The 15,591-nt window shown below is 37.5% G+C and overlaps 1 protein-coding gene across 3 annotated transcripts in view; it reads right to left on the bottom strand.

Annotated features, from left to right (window-relative positions):
* LOC102075064 (protein-glutamine gamma-glutamyltransferase 5) overlaps window positions 1-15,591 on the bottom strand; it is a 35,670-nt gene that overhangs the window by 6,797 nt on the left and 13,282 nt on the right. For 2 of the 3 annotated variants that reach the window (XM_074547931.1, XM_074547937.1), the window contains 8 exons: window positions 5,615-5,794; window positions 5,052-5,294; window positions 4,008-4,126; window positions 3,363-3,491; window positions 2,948-3,125; window positions 1,870-2,002; window positions 1,058-1,161; window positions 713-955 (listed from right to left, as the gene is read on the bottom strand). In XM_074547931.1, coding sequence (XP_074404032.1) covers window positions 713-955; window positions 1,058-1,161; window positions 1,870-2,002; window positions 2,948-3,125; window positions 3,363-3,491; window positions 4,008-4,126; window positions 5,052-5,250 — 1,105 coding nt within the window. In that variant the 5' untranslated portion in view covers window positions 5,251-5,294; window positions 5,615-5,794. Of the gene's footprint in view, window positions 1-712; window positions 956-1,057; window positions 1,162-1,869; window positions 2,003-2,947; window positions 3,126-3,362; window positions 3,492-4,007; window positions 4,127-5,051; window positions 5,295-5,614; window positions 8,294-15,591 lie in introns of those variants that run through there. The other variant, XM_026791013.2, reaches the window with a different exon arrangement.

Raw genomic sequence — 15,591 nt, 5'->3', positions numbered from 1 at the left:
AAGCAGGCTGAGCAGCAACCTCATTGGTCTTCTTAGCTTCCTGAGAAGAGGAAGTGGAAGGGGAGGTGCTGAGCTCTTTTTCCTGGTGTCAGTGACAGGTAGCATGGCAATGGTTGAAAGCTGTGCATGGGAGGTTTAGTCTAGACATTAGGAACAATTATTTAATTGTGAGGCTGGTCAAACAGTAGAACAGACTTCCTAGAGAGGTGGTTTATGGGCCGTGGTTGTCAGTGCCTTAAAAAGAGATATTTAATAGTATGTTTCGACTTTCATTTAGTCCTGACATGTGACCAGGACGAGATGGTCATTGTAGGTCCTTCCAGCTGAAATTATCCTATCCTGTCCTATCCTATCCTATCCTATCCTATCCTATCCTATCCTATCCTATCCTATCCTATCCCATCCCATCCCATCCCATCCCATCCCATCCCATCCCATCCCATCCCATCCCATCCTATCCTATCCTATCCTATCCTATCCATTAGTATGTGCTTTGTTTGAATCATCTAAATATACTTAGAAGTTTTAAAATCACGACGTTTGAAGAGAAAAGCATCTGCCTCTTTCTCAAAAATGAAAAGACAATTTCAGATTGTTCTGCACATTTAAACACAGGAGAGATTACTTCAATCATATAAAATGTGAGAGATCACATTTTATATGATTAGCCTGTACAATTTCCTCTAACCCATTCAATATGTTTTCGTCATACCTAGCTCATACTTGTAAGCTCCAGTGATATCTTCAAATTGCTCACTGCCAACACTCTTGGTGATTAGACGTTGTCCACATGGCCATGTGTCACAGAAAAATTTTGTTCTTTTGGCATTGTTTTGGGAAAGCCAGCCAACGTAATTTGAATTTACTCGAGAAAACATATGATGACCATCATAATCCAAGTCCAGTTCCCCTTCCCTGATGCTCCGAACCCATGTAGGACCACTGCAAGCTGAACCTAAACCAGAGAACAAAAATGTTATAACACATTGTAACCGGAATAGCAGGGAAACTCAGCAGCGTAATCTGAGTAATATTATTCCAACTATAGTAAAATTACCTCTGCCTGTTTCCAGAGGTGTTGGATCCAGACACTGCCAGTCACCACAGCACTGATTTATATCTCTGCGAGCCATCCAAGATTCATTCCAGCAGTGGTATCGCCTGTAGAATGGGGGAATATACAATTAAAGATGTCTCTTGGATTACCAAATTTAACACCTATGACAGAGGAAAACCATGCCAGCAATAATTTTTTGATCAACTGAAGATTTTGTATGTCTAAACACTGTTAATGACATTTATGACAGGAGTGTTTTTTTTCGCTTTATATCTCTCAGGCTGGAAATTTGTTCCAGAACCCCATAGACCTGATTGCAAAACATGTTTCTTTTAGTAGATAACATGACAGCACAGTTCTTTAGATTAAGTTTAACAGGCATTGAAAGATTTATAAGAATTAAACAGTCCATTACAAGGAGCATCAGGAGGACAGCACAGGTATCAACCAAGTGATTGTGATTGGAGATAAAAGTCCAAATTAGGGATAAATTTTCCCTAGAATTTAGTGATCTTCTGTACACTTTTACAGCTTCTAAGCTTGATGGCCTTATTTTTTTCAGCTGAGAGTGATAAGCAAGCAGCATGGATTCTCACAAGAGGTTCTGCATTTTTCTTTTTTGAAAATCTACTGAGTAGACTGCCTCTTTAGTAATGTCATGGTTTTGAAATGCATTATTAGGAAACTGAAGAGTATTACCCAGATAAAGAAAGAGATACACCAAAGAGAGACACGATCTGCTAAATATATACTGGTTTTCCTATTATGTAATCTTTAAAAGGGAAAAAGAGCGTAATATTTTTCTTATTTACCATAGTTTGTCTTTGCCACACAGGTTTTTACCAGTAGCGTCAAAAATCTCATTGATACCAAGGGGATTCTCAATTGAGCAAGGAAAACAGAAGCTTGTGACAACACGGCTTGGAATTCCCAAACATCTCATCACTGTAAGAAAAAATATGAATGAATCATTACAAATCACAATTAGTCAGTCAAATCCCTCACTTATTTTATAAATTATTATCCTATGTTCTAATTTACAGGTATAGAAACACAATGGATAGGAAGCAATATTTGGGGTGCTGTATCTTCAAAATTCTTTTTAGTTCTTGAAAAGTAGTTTGAAAAAAAGCCTAGCAGAAAGGAATGTTTTTGTACTCTTCCATCTTAAAATAAAAGCCTAAAACATCCACAAAAACAGATGGTTTAAATTCAGAAATCATTAACCTGATTCTGCACTAATAAAACAATTTTTTTTATAAATAGTGTGGTACATATAGATTCACCTACAGGACTTCAATTTAACTTTCTTCATTCAAGGTAGAGGCCAGTTCAGTAGATAAATGGTATAAAGCTGGAACTCAGATCTTCTGTCTGTAGAGTTTAGTGCACTATTATCTAATCTTTTGCATTAAAAGGAGAATATAGCCTTGTACTTGTGTTTTGGGGGAGACATTGCAATAGATCTTCCTGCTCATAACTTAAATGTTTTTTCTTATCCTTGAAACATCACCCAAAGCATAAATTTTGGCTCTGCAATGGGGTTGTGGAGGTTGTGTTGGTTCTTTCCAACCCCAATTACTCTATGATTCAACTATGCTGCACTTGCTCTGAGTTTTAATAAAAGTTTCAGTATTGATAACTGCATAAAATAATGGTAACAGAGAAGGTGGAACTACTTTTCTTGCTCTTCAACCTGTGTAGGAAAGCAAAAGGTTGATAATAAACACTTTATCAGGAGCATGAGAAAAATATTTCATTTCTTTTCTAGAAAAATTCTTACAAGTAAAATTATTCAAGTAGATTTTAGGGTCAGATGTTTTTGACCCTTGTTTTCTTTCTTCTTTTTTCTATAAACTAGATAAAGGAAAAAAAAAGGAAATATCATACCTGTGCACATGACTGAAGCAAGAGATCCACAGTACCCATATCTGACCGGCCTACATCTACCACTGTACCACTGCTGTAGAATAGGGACACTTCCATTCCAGGAAAATGGCTTTGTTCCTTTCAGGTAATCACTGTTTTCTGGAATCTTCATGATACTGTTAGTGGTATGGCTGCTTATCTAGAAAGAGAAAAGAAAAACAACCATTTCAAATGACCGACCATGTCTTCACATTCTAAGCATGTCTCAAAATCATCAGAGGTTAGCATTAAAAGTTTAATTTTCCTGTGAATCTGAGCAGAGGAAGGATTTCCCCCACTCACCTGCTGCGTTAGATTACTGTGCAGTCTGTCCTTCTACAATATAATGAAGTGTGACCTGATCTATTCAGAGGTCTCACACGCCCACAGATCTTACCATGTGATTCACCACCATGCTGACATGCACGGGGTCATTGCGCCAGCAGTGGTCACGATCAGAGCCATGATGGTAACTCGCACCCATATCTAAGATCTTCAAGCAGATATCCAGAATCCCATCTTCAAACTGAGGAAAAAAAAACAATAACATAGGCATCATGGTATGCTGATGTTGCTAAAGTAACTTTCTTATCAAAAATCCAGTCTTTTTTAATTATATGAGTTGCTTTTCACCTCTCCTTTGTTTTTTATTTTCTTTTTTTTTTTTTTATTTTGTTAAATCAAGCACAGCTCCTAGTGGTCTGCATGGTATTGCCTATCTGCCTGAAGGAAAACCAAAGGCAAAAACATGTCATTTTTATGTTTGACCAATGGAATAATTTTCCTTCTGAAGCACAGTGTTTGTTCCACCTGTTCCCAGAACATTGTGCAATTTCCCTCATTTTACTAGATAAAACTTTTTTCCAGTTATTGGGGCTACAGTGAAATTCTCAGACATTTTGGTTCATGTATACATAGTCTGAACTGATCCTAAAAGCCTTTGCACTACAAATAGGGCATACATTTCTGAAAAAATACAAACAACACTTAATTTATCAGTATATGGATGTCATCTATTTCTGAACAAGTATTAAAAATATACCTGTCCAAAGTGCCATGGTCGAGAGGTTATGTGCTTGTGAACTCCTTCATACAGTATGCCGTGTTCATTCAGAACATATTCTTCTCTATGAGCCTGATTGTCCAAATATACAGGATCATCTGGAAAAGATGAAGAGCTTTCATTCAGACAAAATGTACCTTTCTAGTACTTCTGTGTTTCTGCATCACTGGATCCCTCTCTCCTTTATTACCAGTTTTTGATGTATACTTTTATGTTGAAGGTTGTGGGCTCTTTAAGCACTCACAGACAACTCATTCCTACTTACAGCTAGATAATATCTTTATTAAATCTCTCCCTGCTGTAAAGCACATTAATGGAGGAGTTTGCAATTTATCTTCACACTAAGCTGTTCTACAAGTCAAACACTCAGCAACATAGAGTTGTGTATCTGATTTAGATCAAATCAGGACAGACAATGTGAATATTTGTCATGTAATGATTTTGGCGAGGTCCTACAGACTCCAGAATTGCTTGTTACCTGAGCCAGATCTAAAGAATTTAATTTGTATTTGTACTGTATTATTTTATGATGGCAACACAGTATTCACAGAATTACAAAATGGTTGAAGTTGGAAGGGGCCTCTGGAGGTGATCTGGTCCAACCTCCAGCCAGTTTCCCAGGCCATATCCAGATGGCTTTTGAATATCTCCAAGGATGCAGACTCCACAAACCCTCTGGGCAACCTGTGCTAGTGCTCAGTCACTCTCACAGCAAAAATGCATTTCCTGACAAACAAAGGAAGTTTCCCAGTGCTTTCTGTCCTGTCAAAACACTGTAATATTGTGGGGAAAATATTATACCTCACCCCTACTACCACTAAAAAAAAATTGAAACAATGGCTTGAGACAGTCTTGAACTTGGAGGAAAAAGATTAAGAAGAACAGAATTAAATCTGTCCTTGATTCTCATTGTTTCTGTTACTACATCCTTTACGCACCAGGTAAATAATAAATATCTTCTACAGTTTTACTCATCACTAGTTTTTTTTCTTAAAACAATCTGATTGTCATTAGAGTTCTTACCTGCACACCAAGGGTTAAAAAGGACATAAAAATCTCCAAGACACCGCTGGTATGTGTGACCACAAGATGTGATTTGCATATTGAGAATATAACGGCCAATGCAGACATTGGAAGGAGGAAACACGCTGATAGTGATGCATTTTGGCTGATGAACTTTGTAGGAAGCACTCCAGCAGGTTTGATCCAGACATCTGCCCATTGGGAAGGTGCATTTTGTCTCATTTGATTCACAAGGTCTGAGGCCTTTTCAGGAAAATAAAAACCACTTCCATCAGACTACTAAACAAAGCACATGTAAAAGGCTGGTAATTTGCTTAGGCATCATTTGCAAGGCGAAGCTCCCAAGGGTGGATTTCTTTTTCACTTGTCACTTCTCTAGCAGAGTGAGAAAACTTTACATCTTAGAAGAACTGCCTGATTCAGGGGAGCGTAGTCTCTTCACATAGAACATGAGTAGGTTATGGGAATATGAAGACTATGAAAGAAGTCTTCTGAAGTCTATGGGAAATATTATTAATTAACAAAGGACTAGGAAAGTCTGCAGAGTGCTTGGGAGTGACTACCTGTCTCCACGGTGAAAGCAGCCTGGTCCACAGAGTCATCCCATTCTCGATTTTGGAAGCGAGCATATAAGCTGAAGGCTTGCCCTCTCCTTATTATCTGTCTGTCAGTTCCGAAGAAATGGGTATTATGTATTTGACAGTTGGAAGGACAGTTCAAGTCAACTTCTCCCAACTCAATAACTGCAGGACAGAGAAAGGAGCACAAAGAAAAACCCCATACAATTAAGTTCCCAGCTTCGACTGTGGTTAAGATTAAGTGACAGAGGAGACAACGATGAAAGAGAGATAACTCTTTCAAAATACATTCAAGACTTTGTTCAGAATTCAGTGAGACTAAAATTGAGACATACATCCATAAAAGTTCCTTTACAAGTTCACCACTTTTCTAGCTTGCAGATGGAAACTTGTCTAACTCTTTGATTTTTGTTGCTGTCCTACAAGTTTCACTTCTTTTACATAGTGCCTGATTGTATTATAAATACCTGATGCTGAAGGCCAATATTAGTATCTCTACTTGAAAAGCTGACTTTGCATTGTAATAGTCTCTCCACACATTACAACATTCTGTCCACAGTTACAGTTTTGCACATGCTATCATTTGAGGTGTTTGAGTTTTTTATAAAAGAAATTAAAAAATTAAATAGAATAAATAAAAAAATTGATAACATGTATGTATTTGAAAGTTTAAGTGGCACTCCAAATTATTTATGAAAAAAATAGATATGTATAAATATCTATCCAAGACTTAAAATAATGTTAAATATGCTTGCAGATGTCTCAGTCTGCACTCCCAAAGTCATAAAAAAGTTTGCAGATGTCATTGAGGAACTTAATGGAAAAGGAAATATTCACAAATTGTGACATTTTAAAATGCTGACGATCAATCCCAGGTGCTGTGATTAGCTTGACAAAAATCTTGGCCGATTCCCCCTTAGGCATCCTGCTTGCATATCAGTCATTTCATAGGAGTAATTACGACACTGGTGCCAGAAGGATGGGTGGCAACATTCATCTTTACTTATTTGCATACAACTTTTTATTTTCCAAAGTTCTTCATTCTAATTAAAGATGATGGGAGCCACAGATTCTCAGCAGTTTTGGAAATTGGCTTTACTGATGTGCAAAGTCTTGTATTTTATTATAATATTAAAGTGTTAAGTTTGGTCCTGCTAAGCCTACAGACAAATCTAAAAATGCAACTTCTCTAACTACATGGGTACCTACAGAATTAATATTTAAGGGAAAATACTTTTTCCTATCCAATATCAAGGGTGTATCCGTTTAAGGGGAGACACATAGCTAAGCCCTTAGGATCAGGAAATTTTTAACACAAACCAGTGGAGTTTCCCAGGATCACATCCTGAATTAAATAATAATTTAAAATTAACTGGGGAGAGGGTGGGAACGGGTGGAATAGGTAGAGGCAAAAAAAAAAAAAAAGCAGTTTTTTCTAATTTGTTTTCCTTGAATAAAAATAATCTTGTTTCTCATCTAACTATTTAAATTTAGTCATGCATTGGTCATTCAGATCTTCAACAGAGATCAGCAACCAATGCAGAGCTGCATGCTACCATGATAAAAATTTGCACACGATCAACAATAACCAAAAAATACAGGAGTGCATTGCATCATTATTGCTCATGAATACAACATATCTGCTGACAAGAATGAGCAACAGAACTGAACTGAACTGAAAATCTCATATCTTAATGAGAGTTGTCAACCATAACAAAAAGTATTCTGGTCACACCGAAAGTACTTACAGCACACATGGCAAATTCCTGCGGTCAAGAACACTGAAAGAACCTGATTCTTGCCTGGCCTCTGGAAGTGTTTATAAACCAAGACAACTACTCTTCATCCACTCAGTAATCCAGCTGAACTGGAACATCAGGGAGCTGAGGTATTACATTTCCCAGGGATGTTCTCTAAAGTCAGCCCACAGTTTGCTTATCAGATTTAAGTATCGCAACTGGATCATAAACGAGCTAATGATTACTTTCTTAAGCAAAGACAGCTCAGAAAAAATACGAAAGGCAATTCAGTTTCACATTTCTTATTGGTTTTCTGCCTCTGGTCTGGGAGAAACCTGACTATCCATACCAGTCACAGGGTTTTCTCTATCAATTCATATTTTCCCTTCATTCAAGACAGAATATGTCAGGCATTCTCTGGAAAATAATTGCTTCTATCATGAGAATACTGAAAGCTAGTACTCTGTACTAATGCTAGCAATAAAGTTTATTCTTTTCCATGCTATTTCCTATTTTCAGAATTGACTGTTGTTTCACTAAATCTTTTCCATAGCTTTATCCTTCATAGTAGTTTTTTTAAAAGTAGTTTTTTTTTTCCTTTCTCTCTAGTCCCACAAAGAACATCCAAACATGCAAGTAATCCCTACACAAAAATATGTGCAATTTTTTAGGCCTGTACACATGATCATTTAATTATTTCTGTTTTCAGTCCTGGTTTAAGGGACATTAAAGTTTCAAGACACTTACCTTCCATTTTTTCTTCTTCTACATGTACTGGTGTCAGAAGCACAGTACTGGTGGATATACCAGCTCCTCAGCAAGACGCACTGCAAGGTCTGGCTGATCTCTGCCAACCAACCTAATTTCCTCTCAGTAACACTTATATTCAGAACTAAGAGGCCGTCACACGTGTTGCATCAACAAAATACCAGTTTTAAAAGAGGCCCCACCCATGTGTCTACTGATGCTCATAAATGATTCATTTTAACTTCCAGCATTATTAGGGAGAGTCCTGGGGCTGAAGGGAGGGAAGAGATCTTGGTAACCTCACCTATAGCACAGTGCTCTCAGTGTCCCACAGCTTGCCCTGTCTCAAAAATACTTTAAAGCCAAGGTGAATCTAAACACATTTCAGGGTAAGCCATTATTTGTAGCCATCCAAAGTTGCCATAAATACCAGCACCTACAGTTCCCTTCTGGCTAGTCATCTTCAGAGAGCTATGGAAAACAATAAGGAATACTAGACTAAAGCTGAATTTACGCTCTCAGAATATGATAAGCAGTGGACATTTTTAGCATAATGTAAGCAGAAAGCCCAGTTTTCAGACAGTCTGCACAGCACTCCCTCCAAGGGGAGGTCAGAACAAAAACAATCAGCTACAAACTTTTCCAACTAAATTGTAAAATATGCAGAGAGCGTTGAAGTTGACAATAAAATTTAACATGAAAAGTACATAAGTTGTTTATACTATGTATGTATTTATTTCCTAGCACACAGTTTTGCATCTTCTTAGCTTACTTCACCTGATTATCCTGAAATTTTGAAAACCATTTCAAACAATATCTGTGAATAAAAACCATGTTAATGCTTTAACACAAAATTTGTGCTATTTATTTAGGTTCCAGGCATATGTAATAAAATAAAACAAAACAACTACAGCAGTGTTCTCTTTGTACTTTCAGTGATGAGTAGTTTAGCCTGCAAATAGGAGACATGGGCTGAGATTTCTTCTGGCAAAACCAGAACAAACATGTGCTACTAGCTTCCTCCTATCCTTCTTATGCCTCTGTGCCAAGCTTTACTCCATAAGCTATCTTTTGAATCCCTCAAAGTTATTCTTTGGGTTGAAAAAACCTAACGCTAAAATAAAAAAAACAAAAAACTCCAAACCAAGAAAAACTAAACACAAAAATCATTCATTGATATAGAAAGATTCAGACACAATGACTGAAGTTCAATGATTTGCATAACTGCCTGGATTCTAGACAGTGCTTTAAGAAATCATGAAATGAAAAAGCTTAACAAACAGTGAAATAACTTAGTAAGCATAACTTAACAGCTCAGGTATTGTGAAATAACTTCATAGAAATTAAAGCAAAGAAAAAAATCACATCAACAGTGAGTTTGGAAGAGAGCAGTTAAAAAAGTTTGTATGACTGATGCATATGAAAGTGAATGTAATTTTCAATGTGTTCATATTTTGAAAATTATAAATGTTTGGCTCGTCACTAGACAGACATAAAAAGTCTGAATCTTAAGTAGTTCATTTACCTCTCATATATCAGAAAGATTTCTTTTCCTTAGTATTTGCCATTTGAGTATTGAAATTCAACTCACTGAATAAAGAAAAATTAAAACCACCACTTTTTCATAAGAAATAATTTAGCAGCCATACATACATAACCAACTTTCAATCAGCCTACAAAATTGGAATGGTAGTGGTCAAGCCAGCCACTAGAGACCTGCCTCTAAGCAGATGCACATAGTTGCATCCAGATAATAGAACAGGAGAGTACCAAAGTTGTTCACAGTTTCCAAGAATATATTAAAATCCCCTCAAATACATCTAGTTCAGTCTTCTGACTGAAATATCTTGGTAAATGAAAGCCTGTGACAAATAAAAGAAAACAAATAGCAAGCATCAGTAAGTGGCTGCACCTGTGGGTTCAAAGAGACTTAATTAAGCATTTAAAATAATAAAGACCTGAATCAGGAGAAGAACACTTTCTGTATGGATATGAGTCACTGGCTTTAGTAAGTATGCTTGCTTAGATCCTTGAAGCTTCTTTGGTGCCTATCTGTCTCTGCAGGATCATTATATAGATGCCCAGCCCCACAGCAAAGCCTCCCAGAGACCCAAGTTCCTGCCTATCGGTGTCTGCAGAGCCATCCAATTGCTGCTGCCAGCTCACAGCTATCAGACTGGTTGGTCCTCTCACTCAGGCCCAAGCCTCATGCACCTAAAGTAAGAATCTTTAACAAGGCAGAAAATCATAGTATTCTGGCTCTCTTGAGTTCTTACTCCTTTTGCCTACTAAGCCCTGCATCGTGTTCCTTGCATTCGGGCCATCCGTACAGTAAGGGCCACCGCACAATAAAAGAGCCATGGGAAACTGAGCACAAACAGGAAACACAGATATGGTTCAAAGAAAGGTTTTGCCTCTCATTTTATGGTGCCTCTGATGTGTCCAGACTGCTGACTTCCAAGGCAGGCTGCTGACGTCTGTCCAAAGTGTCTCCTCCTGGATAGAAACAGTTCCCCTCCCTGCCTGACAGTGAGGTTGCCAAGCTGAGGCTGATGAGCCCTTGGCCCCAGCTTTCCACTCTGCCTCCATCTTTTTCCTTCACACTTTACTCATCATTCACACAAGCGGTCCTTGAGGTTACTCCAGTATCTTGCACATCCAATATTCTCTGACATGTACAAATCAGATGAATGCCTGATGCAAGCCTGAAAATTCTGCAAGATAGCATAATTAGGAAGATATTCCAAAATTTAAGCCATTTAGGTTATTAAGTTTCTTTAATGACCTTGACATTGGCCTTACAACAGTAATGCTAAACTTAAGTTTTGCAGTGGCTTGGTGTTTTTAAATATTCCTTATGTTGCAATAGACTGACACGTGATGAGCATACAAAGTCAAGTGGTAGGACTGCTAAGGGTCCAAAACCCCCATAGCTTTCAATTACCCATTAAGCCACCAGGAAAGGGTGAGGATTGAACAACAGGGCATTGCAATCACAGGAAGAACATCTGTGAATGGCACTGATGCAGTTCCACCGCATCACTAATATATTTGGGAACAGTAGAGAGGCTGCAGTAATCAAGCATCCAAGCAAGGAATCCTTTCAGGAAAAAAAGTACACAAAATGACTGCTCAACAGGGGAAAAGGGAAGGAATCAGAAATTATGCGAACTGAGATTAAAGTATTTTGGTGAAAGTGTCATCTGCTGGAAAGCTGGGGTTATTGCAGTTGTTAAAAAATATTTTTCAACTTATGCATGTTTCAACAACCAGCCCTAAAGTTCAGTTTTTGTACTTGGTAATATAACTGTATTCCTTTGATCACTGGACCTGGAGTTGATCTTATAGCAATGACTGACAGTGTAAAAAGATAGTGTCAAGATAGTGTATTTGAAATCATTAAGTGGCATCACCTTCTGCTCCAGAGAGTTCAGGAATATTCATGTCTAACAAGGAAGGGGGATAGAGAAGAAAAAACCAGATGCCACAGGTTAACTCTAAAATAAGCACGTGTTAGGAATCCACATCTGACCTTCTGAAGTTTCATATTACAAGGGCTACAGGCTGGCAAACTAATAGAACTCTGTCACAGAACACACCCAGAGTTTCTTAAAATTCATAAATTAATTTGCAATGAAGTTGCCTTTCATTAAAGAGCCTGAAAGCACTGGTAGGTACTCTGTTAAGTGTAAGCAAGCATTACAACATCATATTTACAGATGAATTAGGACAAAGAAATGCTTCAAATGAAATCTTAAACAAGAAGTCTGTGTGTTTTAAGAAGTAGATGGCAGCTTTGTCTTTCTAGAAGCTGGAGGAAATTAGTAGCATTAAATAATTATAGGTGGTTTCTGACACAACCAAACCACCACTCCTCATACAAAGAAACCAAAAACTCCTTCAAGGGAGTTCCCATCCCATCCAAGCTGGACCATCACTTGGAGTTCTGGTGGAACTACTTGCTCTCTTGTCTCAGCCTCTTTACTGGGTTTGCATTTACTGTATAAGCCACTATTTTGCTCCATGCAGTAGGACTTTTTTTCAATATCTCTGGTGCAGATGAGGAGCACACATACACCTATAATGTTGCAGTATATGCAGAATTCAGAAAGGTCAGTTACAGGACATGTACCTCATGACAGCAGGCAACATCATTTGTGCTTAAGGCATATTGTCAACATATTTAGAATAGAACCTAGGTAAAATGCTAATCCATGTACCTTAGTAACAACAGTGACCAGGTTAACTGAATAGAATAGAGCCATAAACATTACATAAGTTTCAATTAGTAGGTTATAATAAAAAGAAAAATTTGATTTGTTTACCAAAAAAATTCCCAAAAAACCCCAACAAACAAACCCAAAAAACCAAGGCCCCACGCCCTTTTCACAAACTGAGCTAGAACTTATAGCTGAGTAATTTGCCAGGTAACCTACTGTAAGTACTGTAAATTCACTTTCAAATGAGCTTGTTCCCAACTATATTTAAAAATGGAACTGGAATAAACTAGCACTACTGTAAATTCAAACCTCAGCTCACTGAGCAGTAACTTTCCCACACAGGGAAACCTATAAATCACCCAGCTGTGATTATAACCCACCAGTCTAACTGCCCCAACAATCCAGCAGATACCACGGATCTGCTACCTGCAGAGACAATGCTAATTGGAGGAGATTCAGTCTGAGCAGTGGGAGTTGAAAGAATAAAACAAGGTGAGACATTTACCAGGTTGGGTCATAGGAGATTTGAGGCTCTCTGGAAGAATGCAAATTGGCTCCTATTCTGTTAATTTAAAGCCGTAATTTTTAATGAAGTTGTTTGTTGTTTAAAAATACCCGTTTTCTCCTCTAATGCTTTTCTAGTAGATGTTTGTTTAAATTTAGTCATATAGGAGTAGACTTCAACATCTTGGGACACAGGTCCAAACCACAGATCTACATCCTTGTGAAAAAGTGCGTCCCAGGTACTATTATTTGGAATATAAAGAGCTCTTGATTTCAGCTGTGAACTACTTAATGTTAAAAACAGAGATGAGGAAATACTTTTATTCTAACAAACTGAGTTCAACACCTGACTGATGTAACTTTCTCAAGATTTTTAAAATTTTCCATGTGCTGCTTATTTTGAACCTAAAAATATGTAGTTATCATGTGGTTTTATTTTAAGCAGTCAGGAGTAGAAGATAAAATAGAGTTAAAATTAAAAGGGACAGAATCTTAAAATTCTTATCCCTTTCAGATTTATACAGTAGATATCTTACACATGTACACAACATGGTTTATAAAGAAGACAGTAAAGTGTATGAAGAGTAAGGAAGATGCCTTGCATCAGAAATGCAAATTCCAATTTTCTTTTTTTTTTTTTTGAACATGTACAGGCACACTTTCTACAATGAGAAACAGCATATTAACTCGCTTGCAGGCTCTGGTGTCACTTTGGGGTTGCTTGCTCGGCTTGTTCAGGACTAATTAGACAGCAGGTTTAAGCAGACAAACCAACACATTTGCTGGAATACCAATCAATGGCATTGCTCTAATGGTATTTGCCTCAGCTTTCAGAGTCTTACCAATAGTAGGGGATTAGCAATTGATTTTAGTGAAACATGGAGCTCTGTTTTCAGCAGTATAAACGCAGCACAAGACACAGAATAGAAGTGTCAGAGGGTAAGGAGCTGGAAGTGCTGGTTTAGATGGAGACGGGCAGTAGCACAAACCAAAGCAATAACTATTGTTCCCCCTTGATGGAAGCATTTTTATGTATTTTTTTAGCTGTGTTATAGGTTCCACTTCACTCCTGATTGCTCATACAACTCAAACTCTGCTCCTGCAACAGATTTTTACTTCTAGTTCATTACTTTGTCATAAGGGACAGACAGGTCACGTCAACCACTAATAGCAATGTGTGAAAGGAGGTCAAAACATAAGTCAGGACTGGCATGAACACAGCTGATGTCTCTCAGTATAAAGCAGCAAATACTTCCAGCTCCTGTACAAGCATGGCACACAAACATAGTCTTAGAATGATGCAGTAAATACTTCCAACTCTTTTACAAACCCAGCCATACAGACACAGATGTAAACACCAACACCTTTCTTTGAAGGCCCTTTTCTCCCTTTACTAGAAGTTCCTGAGTCAGTAGGCTTTCTTTTACTGCAATAAATGTTCTTGGCTTGCTTTGAGGTGTCTGCCTTGTGGCAAGATGATCCTTGATGTCATATGTGGTGACACATGAGGTGTCATAAAGCACCTTAACAGAGTGGCTACAATCAGATTTTTAACACAACCATTTTGTAGTTTTTTATCTTTTCCACAATAGCTTCTGATACTCACCTAATTTTATATTAAATAAGTTTTACTAAGCAAAATACTCATTGGTATGTCTTATTAGACTATATAGGTGCTACCATCTTCAAAATGGAAAGACACAAGAAGTCTTACAAGAAGATTTTAAGAAAGGTTTAAGAAACTACTTTAGCTTAATTTAGATTCAATATCCAGATGTTATTTAGTAAGCTGTCATATGCACAGTGCAGGTGTTTTGGCAAAACTTTTTGTAGCTCTTCTTGATTCAGCGTTAATTTATACCATCAAATGACATTACAGAATTCAGAGGAAAACAGCTTTTTTGGTTAGAGATTTTTAGCAAGATACAGTATATATAATGTCATTGTGCTCACTGGACTGAATTTTAAGTAAGTTAATAAACTGGATTTAGACAAGTGTAAGGTGTTAGTTACATCTTGACATGCTTTGTTTTGTCCTGAAAATTGGTATGGACAATTCATTTTCACAACTTTTAATGAAATTCCTTCACAATTTGAAAAACATAGCATAGGACTGAATATGCATTCTTTTATACCAAGATGATCAGTAATTCAGAAATTATTGGCTGTGTACCGTTCCCCTCTGTACACAGGCAACTTCTCCTAATGCAGCTGAGCAAAATTTCATGATGATGAAAGTAGAGGAATGACAACTTAATTGCATCATAAAAATAAGCAAGGAGACACCTACACACCCAGATATCACATACTTCAAGCAGCACCATCCAGTTTTTCTAGTCAGGTTTTAAATACGACTGCATTTTAAGGACGTACTGAAATGCTTTGGGCAAGTTTGCTACCTACAAGCATGGATTCTCTGCTTGCTAAACTTACAGTAGCCATAACCTTGGTTTGCTGCATTTTGAACTAATGCAGCTGCCTTCAGTAATGTCTCGGTCTAATCATGAGCTTAATTATGTTTCAAGTCTTTTTCTAACATCAAGTCTCTCAGTTTCTGTGCAAAGAAACTGAATACTCACATGCTCTCTGTCAAATAATTTTGCTACACTAAGGAATCAATAAGAATATCGGGTCTAGTTTTTTGCTGGTTTCAAACACCACACAGAGAGTGCCATCCTACCAGCCCATACAATAATCTGCAATGAGTTCTTTTTCATAAGCCCACATCCAGCTGAGCTGTAATTACAGTGAA

Source organism: Zonotrichia albicollis, chromosome 1 (assembly GCF_047830755.1).
Source record: "Zonotrichia albicollis isolate bZonAlb1 chromosome 1, bZonAlb1.hap1, whole genome shotgun sequence".
Taxonomy (NCBI): Eukaryota; Metazoa; Chordata; class Aves; order Passeriformes; family Passerellidae; genus Zonotrichia; species Zonotrichia albicollis.
The sequence above is the reverse complement of the archived record's forward strand: the minus strand, read 5'-3'. Positions and strand labels throughout refer to the sequence as shown.